This window comes from Aphelocoma coerulescens, chromosome 27 (genome assembly GCF_041296385.1).
Source record: "Aphelocoma coerulescens isolate FSJ_1873_10779 chromosome 27, UR_Acoe_1.0, whole genome shotgun sequence".
Classification (NCBI taxonomy): domain Eukaryota; kingdom Metazoa; phylum Chordata; class Aves; order Passeriformes; family Corvidae; genus Aphelocoma; species Aphelocoma coerulescens.
In genome coordinates, this window is record NC_091040.1 from 4,736,374 (window position 1) to 4,749,032 (window position 12,659).

At 54.4% G+C, this 12,659-nt stretch overlaps 4 protein-coding genes across 5 annotated transcripts; 2 read left to right on the plus strand and 2 right to left on the minus strand.

Moving 5' to 3' along the window:
• Positions 1-925: 925 nt before the first annotated feature.
• Positions 926-4,430, minus strand: LOC138099219 (feather keratin Cos1-1/Cos1-3/Cos2-1-like). 2 transcript variants are annotated; one of them, XM_068996341.1, is made up of 3 exons: positions 4,406-4,430; positions 1,620-1,657; positions 926-1,252 (listed from the first exon to the last, which is right to left on the minus strand). In XM_068996341.1, the coding sequence occupies exons 1-3, from the start codon at positions 4,428-4,430 to the stop codon at positions 926-928; spliced, it is 390 nt and encodes a 129-aa protein (XP_068852442.1). The 2 variants fall into 2 exon arrangements, with proteins under 2 accessions (XP_068852442.1, XP_068852443.1); XM_068996342.1 differs by lacking the exon at positions 4,406-4,430 and having other exon boundaries at positions 926-1,233; positions 1,620-1,692.
• On the plus strand, positions 1,230-4,734 carry LOC138099220 (feather keratin 1-like). The gene is made up of 3 exons (XM_068996343.1): positions 1,230-1,254; positions 4,059-4,096; positions 4,408-4,734. The coding sequence occupies exons 1-3, from the start codon at positions 1,230-1,232 to the stop codon at positions 4,732-4,734; spliced, it is 390 nt and encodes a 129-aa protein (XP_068852444.1).
• A 2,988-nt stretch (positions 4,735-7,722) lies between these two features.
• On the minus strand, positions 7,723-8,489 carry LOC138099235 (feather keratin Cos1-1/Cos1-3/Cos2-1-like). Its single transcript, XM_068996357.1, has 2 exons — positions 8,417-8,489; positions 7,723-8,030 (listed from the first exon to the last, which is right to left on the minus strand). Exon 2 carries the CDS (start codon positions 8,026-8,028, stop codon positions 7,723-7,725), a length of 306 nt encoding a protein of 101 aa, XP_068852458.1. The 5' UTR covers positions 8,029-8,030; positions 8,417-8,489.
• On the plus strand, positions 8,027-11,531 carry LOC138099234 (feather keratin 1-like). Its single transcript, XM_068996356.1, has 3 exons — positions 8,027-8,051; positions 10,856-10,893; positions 11,205-11,531. Exons 1-3 carry the CDS (start codon positions 8,027-8,029, stop codon positions 11,529-11,531), a joined length of 390 nt encoding a protein of 129 aa, XP_068852457.1.
• Positions 11,532-12,659: the final 1,128 nt, after the last annotated feature.

The following is a 12,659-nucleotide window of genomic DNA, read 5'->3' on the forward strand; positions in this document are numbered from 1 at the left end:
CTATGGTTGCAGAGATCTTCACAATCTTGCCCTTTATCTCTCTTCCTTTCTTTTGCCTTGTGCACATCCCTGGGTGATATGGTTGCATTTTCATCTTGCAGTGCTTTCATGTTGTTGTGTTGCTACAGAGAATAATAACCAAAATGGCTACAGACGTGTCTTCCTGTGCAATCACACTGTTCTACAATAAACCCTCCGTGTGTGAACTTACAAACACGGACCATTCAGTGTTGGTTCTCTCTAATCAATCTCAAGGGATATGTTAGCAAGAACCTGCGTTACCCCCCGCCTTCTGCAGTGGGTCGTAACACAGACACATGGAAAAGGTTAGAAAGCAGCAATACTGTGATAAAGCACATTTAACTCTCCTGTCCTAAAAGGCACTGAAACACCTCCTCCTGAATCTGTCTCACAGAACCATTCCAGAGCAACACTTCTCTCCCTGGGAATCGTGGGAGACCAATAACAGGGAAAGGATGACACAGAGGCATGGGCTGGGATGCAACAGAAATTTAATGAGTCAAAAGAGAACAAACAAGGTCGCTCTGAGGGGAAGCCTCAGTGCAGAAAGCACCAGGGTCACCTAACAAACTCTGTCACATGTCTGTGGCAGAGATCCCAGCAGAGATCTGCCTGATCCAGAGAGGGAGCAGGGCCAGCAGCTCCTCGCCAGGCTGGCTGAGTGCGGCTCACAGCCCAGGGGAGCACAAGGCAACAAGGACACAGGAGGGAAAGGAGAGAGTGGCAGAGGGCACAGGCAGGGATGGGCCGTGCTTCCCGAGAGCCCAGGCTGGCCCTGTCCTTCTGCAAGGCATGGGCTGGGCTGGCTCAGTCCCTCAGGAAGCAACAAGCCGGTGCTGCGTCCCCAGGGCGCTTCCACCCTGTGCATCCCTGGGTTCCTTCCCCAGGGCCATCACCAGCAGCTTTAGCAGGGGAGGCCCCTCATGCCACAGAGGCCACTGCCCAAGCCTGAGAGGCCAAAGCCCCCGGAGCTGATGGACACTCCACCAGAGCTGAGGATGCTGCCAACAGCAGCCGAGGTGGAGGATCCCACCACGGTGTTCTGTGGGAAGGAGCTGAGGATGGGCCCGGGCAGGGTCACCACCACAGGAGAGGGTTCGATGATGACGTTGGAGTTCTGGCACTGCTGGACACAGGGCTCATTGCAGCTGCTGGCCAGCGGGGTGGGGCCGCAGGGCTGGCAGGGCCGGCACGAGGTGAGGCAGGACATGTCTTGGGGCTGCAGGTGCACCTGGCAGACAGGACATTGAGGAGCAGAGTACAAGGAAGGGCTATGTCAGAGCAGTCTGTTGGCACACCATGATGAAGAAAAGCAACGAGAAGGACAAGACCGCAGGAGGCTGCTCAGAGAGCCCCAACAGCCTCACTGTTTGCTCAAGCCCCCAAGAATCTCCTGAAGAGCGACCAAGCCCAGGGACTTCCACACCTGAGCCAGAACTCAGGAGAAACTTCAGCCAAAACCCAGCCTCTCTCCATGCACAACTTCTGCCCCTTCCCTCTCCCATGACAAGCAGTTCTCAAGAACTCACATGGGATTAAAGCAAAGAATGGGATCAGAAAGCTCAAAGGAGGAAGAAAAGAAAGGGCTTCAGACTCACCTTGATCCCAAGGAGATGGAGGTGAGAGGAGTGGATGAGAGAGCGAGGAGAAGGTGCCCCTTTTATACTGCTCCTGCACCGCCCCAGGCCCACAGGCGCTGCACAAGGACAGTAATTTTCCAACACATTCGCCTCCAAAGAAAAATATCCTCCCTAACGCCACACGTTGTGGTTCGATTTCCATAAACACTGCCATTTCGTTTCCTCATTTCTCACATGCTTGCTCTGTGTTGCAGCTCCTTTCACGTGTGCCATGCGAGGCCTGAGGATACCCGCGGTCAGAGCGTGTCCATGCAGGCACAGCATGTGCCCCCCGTGCCAGAGGGTCCCGTGCAGGCAGGGGATGTGGGCTGGGGGCAGTGCCTTGCCACTGTTGGCAGCTGCCTCTGCGGGGACAGGCCCAGCTCTGCCCTGCCCCGCACAGAGCAGCAGAGCATCCAGAGGCTCCTCTCCTGGCACCACGTCCTGCCTGCTGCTCTCTCCCCGCTCTCACCTCACTCCAATGCCCACTGGCCACTGCTTCTCCACGGAAATGCTTTCCTCTCCCTTCGTCCTGATGCCCTTTGCTGATGCAGAACATTAGCTGGGCTGTCCCAGTATTCCAGGGTTGGGTTTAGGAAAGCCAAGGCCCACCTGGAGCAGAATCAGCAAAGCTGGTGGTGGGAAACAACAAGAAGATCTTCCACACAGGGCAGCAGCAAAAGGGAGGCTTGAGCCAAGGCTGACTGGGGCAGCTTCGCTGGGGACAGGGGTTATGGGAAAGGGGAAGGCTCCCCAGGGCTTCTGGCCTTTGGTCTTCACTGGCAACATTTCTTCTCACAGGCTCAGGCTCCTGATATTCCTCAGAAAGAGCAGAATAAGGAGACCTTGCCCACAGCAGAGGAGGAACAACATTCAGACAGACTGGACTGACATGAATGGGTGCAACCTCGTGACAGGCACACAAGTGCTGGTGTCAAAGAAAACACCTCCAAACACCCTTTGGCTAGTGCCAGCAGTCAGGGAATGCAGCTGAGGACAGGGAGGAAGAGATGGTCAGGACGCTTACGAGTAGCAATCTACAGACCCTGGACTTCAAACATGACAACTTCCATCAAGTCAGGCATCTGGCAGGTCAGATGGGCCTTCACGGCCACCTGCCATGACCAAAAGAGATTGGAAAAGCCGGCAGCACCAGAGGGGCACCTCATGGTCCAAGGAACGGGAAAGGTCCAGGATAAAAAGAGAACACTCTGATGGGGGACAGCTGTGGACACAGGGAACTCATCTTCCAGGTCAAAGACATCTGGCTGTGGAGGGGAGCTCTCCTGGGTGGTCTGGAGACAAAAGAAGGGGTTTCAGAAAATACCTCCCCACTGCTTGGGACACATCCTGGGCTCCAAAGCTCTATGGCTTCTGCTGGGCATTGGGACTTAAATCCACTCCTTTCCCATGCCCCAAATGCCTCCTCAGCCTACACAACAACCCAGCACCACTGGATAGGGCAGGAAACCTCCTCCATTTCCGCAACACACCAGAGCTCTGGGGAAACTGCAGTGCCACATGCCTGGGGATGCTCAGCGAGGGGATGTGCTCCAAAGCGCCCTGGGTACAAAACCAGCTCTCAAAACACACCAAGGAGCACTGCACTTCCCTGCCCTGCAGACATGGAGGCAGCTGGGATGCGTCCCAGGAGGACAAGGGAATGCCTTCAGTAGACAAATTTCCAGGGAGAGACTCTCCCTACCAGTGACAAGTCACGCTCTAATATTGCGTTGGCCGTGTGTCAGCCTTTTGGGGTGAGGCCAAGGCAGGAGGGTGTGATGTCTGCAGGCTTTGTTCCAGGCAGGGCTGAATTCCCCTTCAGCAAGTGCAGCTCCATCCTGGCACTGGGAAAAGGGTGCTTGGCAGCTCTCTCACATGTCACACGTGTTCTCAGCACTGGCAGCACGTATTGGAAAAGTGGCCTGTGCTTGTGTGACATCCAGGTCAGGCTCCACATTCTGCAGCCAAAGGACATCACAGGTAAGGAGAGAGAGGAACAAGGAACGGTCCAGACACCCAACACCTCCCCCGGATATTGAGAAGCCCAATGGCCCAGGGCTCTGCTTGAGACTTGATTCCTGCCAATGATCAGGGAATTATTGACTCAGAGAATCATGAGGATCGGCAAGGACCTCCAAGATCACTGAGTCCAACCATTACTCATGTGTTCTTGCAAGTCAAATCCTTGGGCTTCTCATCCTTTAACATGAAAGGGATCCCCATGACCTAGTGGGGATGTCAGAAAGGAGGAAATGAAATGGCAGCATTGATGGAAACCAAAACACGCCCTGTGGCATTAGGGAGGATATTGTGCTTGGGAGATGAGTCTGTAGGAAAATTGTTGCCCCTGTGCAGCGACTGTGGGCCTGGGGCAGTTCAGGAGCAGTATAAAAGCGCCTCCTTCTCCTCACTCTCTCATCCACTCTTCCTGTCTCCATCTCCTTGGGAATAAGGTGAGTTTGGAGCATTTCTCCTCCTCCTTGTCCTCCTCCAAATGCATTTCTAAGCACATCACTTGTGTTCAGCGGAGCACTGGGGCTCCTTGCCATGGGTGAGGGAAGGAGGCAGAAGGTGAGGCAGAGACAGACACTGGGGCTTGGCTGACGTGTCTCCTGAGCTACTGGTCAGGTGGGCATCTCCATGGACTTTGTCATGATTTGGGGAGTCTTTTCCACTGAGAGAAACAGGGTCATCCTCATGGTGGGCTGAAAGGCTGCTTCACACCCACTCCTTGTACTCTGCTCCTCTCTGCTCTCTCTGCCAGGTGCACCTGCAGCCCCAAGACATGTCCTGCCTCACCTCGTGCCGGCCCTGCCAGCCCTGCGGCCCCACCCCGCTGGCCAGCAGCTGCAATGAGCCCTGTGTCCGGCAGTGCCAGAACTCCACCGTCATCATCGAACCCTCTCCTGTGGTGGTGACCCTGCCCGGGCCCATCCTCAGCTCCTTCCCACAGAACACCGTGGTGGGATCCTCCACCTCGGCTGCTGTTGGCAGCATCCTCAGCTCTCAGGGAGTGTCCATCAGCTCCGGGGGCTTTGGCCTCTCAGGCTTGGGCAGTGGCCTCTGTGGCATGAGGGGCCTCCGCTGCTAAAGCTGCTCCCTGCCCTGGAGCCTCCACCTGGATCCCCCTCTTTTCCCTCTTTTGACCCATTAAATTCTGCTGCATTCCAGCCCATGCCTTTGTGTCATCCTTTGCCCTGCAGACCCTCTCCCAATGCAAAGAGGCTGCCCTGGGGTGTTTCTGGGAGGGGGTTGTTGGGGCTGGTTTTGCACTGGCTGGCAACACAGGCTGGCATTGGCTGTGCTCAGTGTGCACTGAGTGACCCTCTGGGTTCTCAGTTTCTCTGCCTTTTTGGGGGAGGATAGAACTTCCCCACACATTCCAGGGACAAACATTCACTTTGTTTGCACTTCTTACTCTTTTCCTTTCTCAGCTCAACACTGTGACACAAGTACTCAGCAGTGAATATATCACTAACCAGACAGAGGTACTGGATTCCCTTCAGACTCCAGGAGATCACATGGATCTGAAAGGTTTCTGAAAGGGAGAGACACAGTGCCATGGGCTGCCTTCTCACAGACCCATGTTTTCATGGGATCATAGAATGGGTTTGATTGGAAGAGATTGTTAAAGGTCATCTTGTCCAAACCTCCTGCCATTGCCATAGGTACCTCAGCTCCAGCTAGCCTATTCCAGTTTAAAGCTCCTGCCCCTTGTCCAATCACTTGATATAATGTCTGTCTCCAACTTCCTTACACCACCCCTTGATGTACTGAAAGGCAGCAATAAGGTGCCCCCGACCCTGCTCTTTTCCTGACTGAAAAACCTCAAATGCTTCAGCTGCCCTTCAGAGCAGGGGTGATGCATCTGTGTGACCATTTTTGCAGCCCTTCTCTGCAGGGCAGCTCTCCATCCATGCACCCCATAGTCCCTATTGATTTCCAGGATTGCCCCAAAGCAGTGGCAGGACCTTGCACTTGGCTTTGTTGGAGTTCCCATGTTCCACATGGGACCATTCCTCTGTCAAGTCTGTCAAGATCCCTCTGGATTTAAACCCTCCCCTCTAGTGTAGCTGTTGCTCCCCTCAGCTTCATGTCATTGCTGAGAGTCACAAATCATTAAGGTTGGAAAAGACCTCCAAGATCATCACCTTGGCTGAATACCCCTATGGCCAATAAACCACATCCGAAAGTGCTATGAGAGTGCACCCAATGCCATTGTCCGTGTCACTGATGATCACAGACACCGAGAGCTGTCACCAGCATCCTGGGCTGTGTGAGCAGGAGTGGAACCAGGAGAAGGGTGGGAGCAATGATGCTGCTCTGCTCAGCACACAGCTGCTGCCATCCCCCGGGTTGGGCACAGGCTGCAATGCAAGAACCATCAGGACCAAGAGGCGCGAGATCAGCGCAGGGTGGCTGGGAGGAGATCAGACCATTTGACTTAGGCAGAGGCACTGCTGAGCATGAAGACAAGAATGGTTTGGTCAGAGAGATAAAATTCTTGGAGTAGACAGGGTCAGTGAAGAGGTTTGACTCATTCTATCCACCTGAAGACTGTGAGACACTGAACTCTCAAGGGATAATGACTCAAAGCATTCCCCCATTTGTGGAGACCAGCGTGCTTTGGGGAACTGAGGGAGGTGAGCTTTGGATGGCCAACCTCTGATCTAATAAGACAGAGGGTGAATGATGGGCTTCAAACGAGACAGGAGGTAGATGCTGGTGCCTCCTGCCACTCTAAGTTGCCCTCCCTTGCACAGACCACTGGGTTGTGGGGGTCCATCTCCTCCCGCAGGGGAAGCACCAGGACATTCGTGTGTGGCCTGACAGTGTTCATATCTGTTGATGGGCCATATTGGGCCAAAAACAATGCAACTGAGCTGGGTGTGACGGGCAGCTGGGTTGTCTTAGAAGGTGTCAAGGGCTCCGGAACATTTTACATGATGCAGTGTGAAGCTCCCCGCTCCAGGGGAGGAACCTGGGCGTCCCCACCTGAAACAGAGTGAATATAAACCCAACAGATTTTGTGTTCTGTGGATTTTCCCAGGGACTTTTCCTCACCACTTCTTTGAGACTTCCCCCACAACCTGACAGGTCCAGTCGGCAACCACTTTGACCAAGACTGCGCAGCAACCAAGTCTAATCACAGGGCCTATGGTTGCAGAGATCTTCACAATCTTGCCCTTTATCTCTCTTCCTTTCTTTTGCCTTGTGCACATCCCTGGGTGATGTGGTTGCATTTTCATCTTGCAGTGCTTTCATGTTGTTGTGTTGCTATAGAGAATAATAACCAAAATGGCTACAGACGTGTCTTCCTGTGCAATCACACTGTTCTACAATAAACCCTCCGTGTGTGAACTTACAAACACGGACCATTCAGTGTTGGTTCTCTCTAATCAATCTCAAGGGATATGTTAGCAAGAACCTGCGTTACCCCCCGCCTTCTGCAGTGGGTCGTAACACAGACACATGGAAAAGGTTAGAAAGCAGCAATACTGTGATAAAGCACATTTAACTCTCCTGTCCTAAAAGGCACTGAAACACCTCCTCCTGAATCTGTCTCACAGAACCATTCCAGAGCAACACTTCTCTCCCTGGGAATCGTGGGAGACCAATAACAGGGAAAGGATGACACAGAGGCATGGGCTGGGATGCAACAGAAATTTAATGAGTCAAAAGAGAACAAACAAGGTCGCTCTGAGGGGAAGCCTCAGTGCAGAAGCACCAGGGTCACCTAACAAACTCTGTCACATGTCTGTGGCAGAGATCCCAGCAGAGATCTGCCTGATCCAGAGAGGGAGCAGGGCCAGCAGCTCCTCGCCAGGCTGGCTGAGTGCGGCTCACAGCCCAGGGGAGCACAAGGCAACAAGGACACAGGAGGGAAAGGAGAGAGTGGCAGAGGGCACAGGCAGGGATGGGCCGTGCTTCCCGAGAGCCCAGGCTGGCCCTGTCCTTCTGCAAGGCATGGGCTGGGCTGGCTCAGTCCCTCAGGAAGCAACAAGCCGGTGCTGCGTCCCCAGGGCGCTTCCACCCTGTGCATCCCTGGGTTCCTTCCCCAGGGCCATCACCAGCAGCTTTAGCAGGGGAGGCCCCTCATGCCACAGAGGCCACTGCCCAAGCCTGAGAGGCCAAAGCCCCCGGAGCTGATGGACACTCCACCAGAGCTGAGGATGCTGCCAACAGCAGCCGAGGTGGAGGATCCCACCACGGTGTTCTGTGGGAAGGAGCTGAGGATGGGCCCGGGCAGGGTCACCACCACAGGAGAGGGTTCGATGATGACGTTGGAGTTCTGGCACTGCTGGACACAGGGCTCATTGCAGCTGCTGGCCAGCGGGGTGGGGCCGCAGGGCTGGCAGGGCCGGCACGAGGTGAGGCAGGACATGTCTTGGGGCTGCAGGTGCACCTGGCAGACAGGACATTGAGGAGCAGAGTACAAGGAAGGGCTATGTCAGAGCAGTCTGTTGGCACACCATGATGAAGAAAAGCAACGAGAAGGACAAGACCGCAGGAGGCTGCTCAGAGAGCCCCAACAGCCTCACTGTTTGCTCAAGCCCCCAAGAATCTCCTGAAGAGCGACCAAGCCCAGGGACTTCCACACCTGAGCCAGAACTCAGGAGAAACTTCAGCCAAAACCCAGCCTCTCTCCATGCACAACTTCTGCCCCTTCCCTCTCCCATGACAAGCAGTTCTCAAGAACTCACATGGGATTAAAGCAAAGAATGGGATCAGAAAGCTCAAAGGAGGAAGAAAAGAAAGGGCTTCAGACTCACCTTGATCCCAAGGAGATGGAGGTGAGAGGAGTGGATGAGAGAGCGAGGAGAAGGTGCCCCTTTTATACTGCTCCTGCACCGCCCCAGGCCCACAGGCGCTGCACAAGGACAGTAATTTTCCAACACATTCGCCTCCAAAGAAAAATATCCTCCCTAACGCCACACGTTGTGGTTCGATTTCCATAAACACTGCCATTTCGTTTCCTCATTTCTCACATGCTTGCTCTGTGTTGCAGCTCCTTTCACGTGTGCCATGCGAGGCCTGAGGATACCCGCGGTCAGAGCGTGTCCATGCAGGCACAGCATGTGCCCCCCGTGCCAGAGGGTCCCGTGCAGGCAGGGGATGTGGGCTGGGGGCAGTGCCTTGCCACTGTTGGCAGCTGCCTCTGCGGGGACAGGCCCAGCTCTGCCCTGCCCCGCACAGAGCAGCAGAGCATCCAGAGGCTCCTCTCCTGGCACCACGTCCTGCCTGCTGCTCTCTCCCCGCTCTCACCTCACTCCAATGCCCACTGGCCACTGCTTCTCCACGGAAATGCTTTCCTCTCCCTTCGTCCTGATGCCCTTTGCTGATGCAGAACATTAGCTGGGCTGTCCCAGTATTCCAGGGTTGGGTTTAGGAAAGCCAAGGCCCACCTGGAGCAGAATCAGCAAAGCTGGTGGTGGGAAACAACAAGAAGATCTTCCACACAGGGCAGCAGCAAAAGGGAGGCTTGAGCCAAGGCTGACTGGGGCAGCTTCGCTGGGGACAGGGGTTATGGGAAAGGGGAAGGCTCCCCAGGGCTTCTGGCCTTTGGTCTTCACTGGCAACATTTCTTCTCACAGGCTCAGGCTCCTGATATTCCTCAGAAAGAGCAGAATAAGGAGACCTTGCCCACAGCAGAGGAGGAACAACATTCAGACAGACTGGACTGACATGAATGGGTGCAACCTCGTGACAGGCACACAAGTGCTGGTGTCAAAGAAAACACCTCCAAACACCCTTTGGCTAGTGCCAGCAGTCAGGGAATGCAGCTGAGGACAGGGAGGAAGAGATGGTCAGGACGCTTACGAGTAGCAATCTACAGACCCTGGACTTCAAACATGACAACTTCCATCAAGTCAGGCATCTGGCAGGTCAGATGGGCCTTCACGGCCACCTGCCATGACCAAAAGAGATTGGAAAAGCCGGCAGCACCAGAGGGGCACCTCATGGTCCAAGGAACGGGAAAGGTCCAGGATAAAAAGAGAACACTCTGATGGGGGACAGCTGTGGACACGGGGAACTCATCTTCCAGGTCAAAGACATCTGGCTGTGGAGGGGAGCTCTCCTGGGTGGTCTGGAGACAAAAGAAGGGGTTTCAGAAAATACCTCCCCACTGCTTGGGACACATCCTGGGCTCCAAAGCTCTATGGCTTCTGCTGGGCATTGGGACTTAAATCCACTCCTTTCCCATGCCCCAAATGCCTCCTCAGCCTACACAACAACCCAGCACCACTGGATAGGGCAGGAAACCTCCTCCATTTCCGCAACACACCAGAGCTCTGGGGAAACTGCAGTGCCACATGCCTGGGGATGCTCAGCGAGGGGATGCGCTCCAAAGCGCCCTGGGTACAAAACCAGCTCTCAAAACACACCAAGGAGCACTGCACTTCCCTGCCCTGCAGACATGGAGGCAGCTGGGATGCGTCCCAGGAGGACAAGGGAATGCCTTCAGTAGACAAATTTCCAGGGAGAGACTCTCCCTACCAGTGACAAGTCACGCTCTAATATTGCGTTGGCCGTGTGTCAGCCTTTTGGGGTGAGGCCAAGGCAGGAGGGTGTGATGTCTGCAGGCTTTGTTCCAGGCAGGGCTGAATTCCCCTTCAGCAAGTGCAGCTCCATCCTGGCACTGGGAAAAGGGTGCTTGGCAGCTCTCTCACATGTCACACGTGTTCTCAGCACTGGCAGCACGTATTGGAAAAGTGGCCTGTGCTTGTGTGACATCCAGGTCAGGCTCCACATTCTGCAGCCAAAGGACATCACAGGTAAGGAGAGAGAGGAACAAGGAACGGTCCAGACACCCAACACCTCCCCCGGATATTGAGAAGCCCAATGGCCCAGGGCTCTGCTTGAGACTTGATTCCTGCCAATGATCAGGGAATTATTGACTCAGAGAATCATGAGGATCGGCAAGGACCTCCAAGATCACTGAGTCCAACCATTACTCATGTGTTCTTGCAAGTCAAATCCTTGGGCTTCTCATCCTTTAACATGAAAGGGATCCCCATGACCTAGTGGGGATGTCAGAAAGGAGGAAATGAAATGGCAGCATTGATGGAAACCAAAACACGCCCTCTGGCATTAGGGAGGATATTGTGCTTGGGAGATGAGTCTGTAGGAAAATTGTTGCCCCTGTGCAGCGACTGTGGGCCTGGGGCAGTTCAGGAGCAGTATAAAAGCGCCTCCTTCTCCTCACTCTCTCATCCACTCTTCCTGTCTCCATCTCCTTGGGAATAAGGTGAGTTTGGAGCATTTCTCCTCCTCCTTGTCCTCCTCCAAATGCATTTCTAAGCACATCACTTGTGTTCAGCGGAGCACTGGGGCTCCTTGCCATGGGTGAGGGAAGGAGGCAGAAGGTGAGGCAGAGACAGACACTGGGGCTTGGCTGACGTGTCTCCTGAGCTACTGGTCAGGTGGGCATCTCCATGGACTTTGTCATGATTTGGGGAGTCTTTTCCACTGAGAGAAACAGGGTCATCCTCATGGTGGGCTGAAAGGCTGCTTCACACCCACTCCTTGTACTCTGCTCCTCTCTGCTCTCTCTGCCAGGTGCACCTGCAGCCCCAAGACATGTCCTGCCTCACCTCGTGCCGGCCCTGCCAGCCCTGCGGCCCCACCCCGCTGGCCAGCAGCTGCAATGAGCCCTGTGTCCGGCAGTGCCAGAACTCCACCGTCATCATCGAACCCTCTCCTGTGGTGGTGACCCTGCCCGGGCCCATCCTCAGCTCCTTCCCACAGAACACCGTGGTGGGATCCTCCACCTCGGCTGCTGTTGGCAGCATCCTCAGCTCTCAGGGAGTGTCCATCAGCTCCGGGGGCTTTGGCCTCTCAGGCTTGGGCAGTGGCCTCTGTGGCATGAGGGGCCTCCGCTGCTAAAGCTGCTCCCTGCCCTGGAGCCTCCACCTGGATCCCCCTCTTTTCCCTCTTTTGACCCATTAAATTCTGCTGCATTCCAGCCCATGCCTTTGTGTCATCCTTTGCCCTGCAGACCCTCTCCCAATGCAAAGAGGCTGCCCTGGGGTGTTTCTGGGAGGGGGTTGTTGGGGCTGGTTTTGCACTGGCTGGCAACACAGGCTGGCATTGGCTGTGCTCAGTGTGCACTGAGTGACCCTCTGGGTTCTCAGTTTCTCTGCCTTTTTGGGGGAGGATAGAACTTCCCCACACATTCCAGGGACAAACATTCACTTTGTTTGCACTTCTTACTCTTTTCCTTTCTCAGCTCAACACTGTGACACAAGTACTCAGCAGTGAATATATCACTAACCAGACAGAGGTACTGGATTCCCTTCAGACTCCAGGAGATCACATGGATCTGAAAGGTTTCTGAAAGGGAGAGACACAGTGCCATGGGCTGCCTTCTCACAGACCCATGTTTTCATGGGATCATAGAATGGGTTTGATTGGAAGAGATTGTTAAAGGTCATCTTGTCCAAACCTCCTGCCATTGCCATAGGTACCTCAGCTCCAGCTAGCCTATTCCAGTTTAAAGCTCCTGCCCCTTGTCCAATCACTTGATATAATGTCTGTCTCCAACTTCCTTACACCACCCCTTGATGTACTGAAAGGCAGCAATAAGGTGCCCCCGACCCTGCTCTTTTCCTGACTGAAAAACCTCAAATGCTTCAGCTGCCCTTCAGAGCAGGGGTGATGCATCTGTGTGACCATTTTTGCAGCCCTTCTCTGCAGGGCAGCTCTCCATCCATGCACCCCATAGTCCCTATTGATTTCCAGGATTGCCCCAAAGCAGTGGCAGGACCTTGCACTTGGCTTTGTTGGAGTTCCCATGTTCCACATGGGACCATTCCTCTGTCAAGTCTGTCAAGATCCCTCTGGATTTAAACCCTCCCCTCTAGTGTAGCTGTTGCTCCCCTCAGCTTCATGTCATTGCTGAGAGTCACAAATCATTAAGGTTGGAAAAGACCTCCAAGATCATCACCTTGGCTGAATACCCCTATGGCCAATAAACCACATCCGAAAGTGCTATGAGAGTGCACCCAATGCCAT

What these genes read in the sequence shown, in the direction of transcription:
- LOC138099235 (XM_068996357.1), bottom strand. Translation starts at nt 8,028, where the DNA reads ATGTCCTGCCTCACCTCGTGCCGGCCCTGCCAGCCCTGCGGCCCCACC.
- LOC138099220 (XM_068996343.1), top strand. Translation starts at nt 1,230, where the DNA reads ATGTCTTGGGGCTGCAGGTGCACCT. An exon ending in TTGGGGCTGCAGGTGCACCT is followed by an intron (nt 1,255 to 4,058) that starts GGCAGACAGGAC and finishes CTCCTCACTCTC; the next exon opens with TCATCCACTCTTCCTGTCTC. An exon ending in TCCATCTCCTTGGGAATAAG is followed by an intron (nt 4,097 to 4,407) that starts GTGAGTTTGGAG and finishes TCTCTCTGCCAG; the next exon opens with GTGCACCTGCAGCCCCAAGA.
- LOC138099234 (XM_068996356.1), top strand. Translation starts at nt 8,027, where the DNA reads ATGTCTTGGGGCTGCAGGTGCACCT. An exon ending in TTGGGGCTGCAGGTGCACCT is followed by an intron (nt 8,052 to 10,855) that starts GGCAGACAGGAC and finishes CTCCTCACTCTC; the next exon opens with TCATCCACTCTTCCTGTCTC. An exon ending in TCCATCTCCTTGGGAATAAG is followed by an intron (nt 10,894 to 11,204) that starts GTGAGTTTGGAG and finishes TCTCTCTGCCAG; the next exon opens with GTGCACCTGCAGCCCCAAGA.
- LOC138099219 (XM_068996341.1), bottom strand. Translation starts at nt 4,430, where the DNA reads ATGTCTTGGGGCTGCAGGTGCACCT. An exon ending in TTGGGGCTGCAGGTGCACCT is followed by an intron (nt 1,658 to 4,405) that starts GGCAGAGAGAGC and finishes CTCCTCGCTCTC; the next exon opens with TCATCCACTCCTCTCACCTC. An exon ending in TCCATCTCCTTGGGATCAAG is followed by an intron (nt 1,253 to 1,619) that starts GTGAGTCTGAAG and finishes CCTGTCTGCCAG; the next exon opens with GTGCACCTGCAGCCCCAAGA.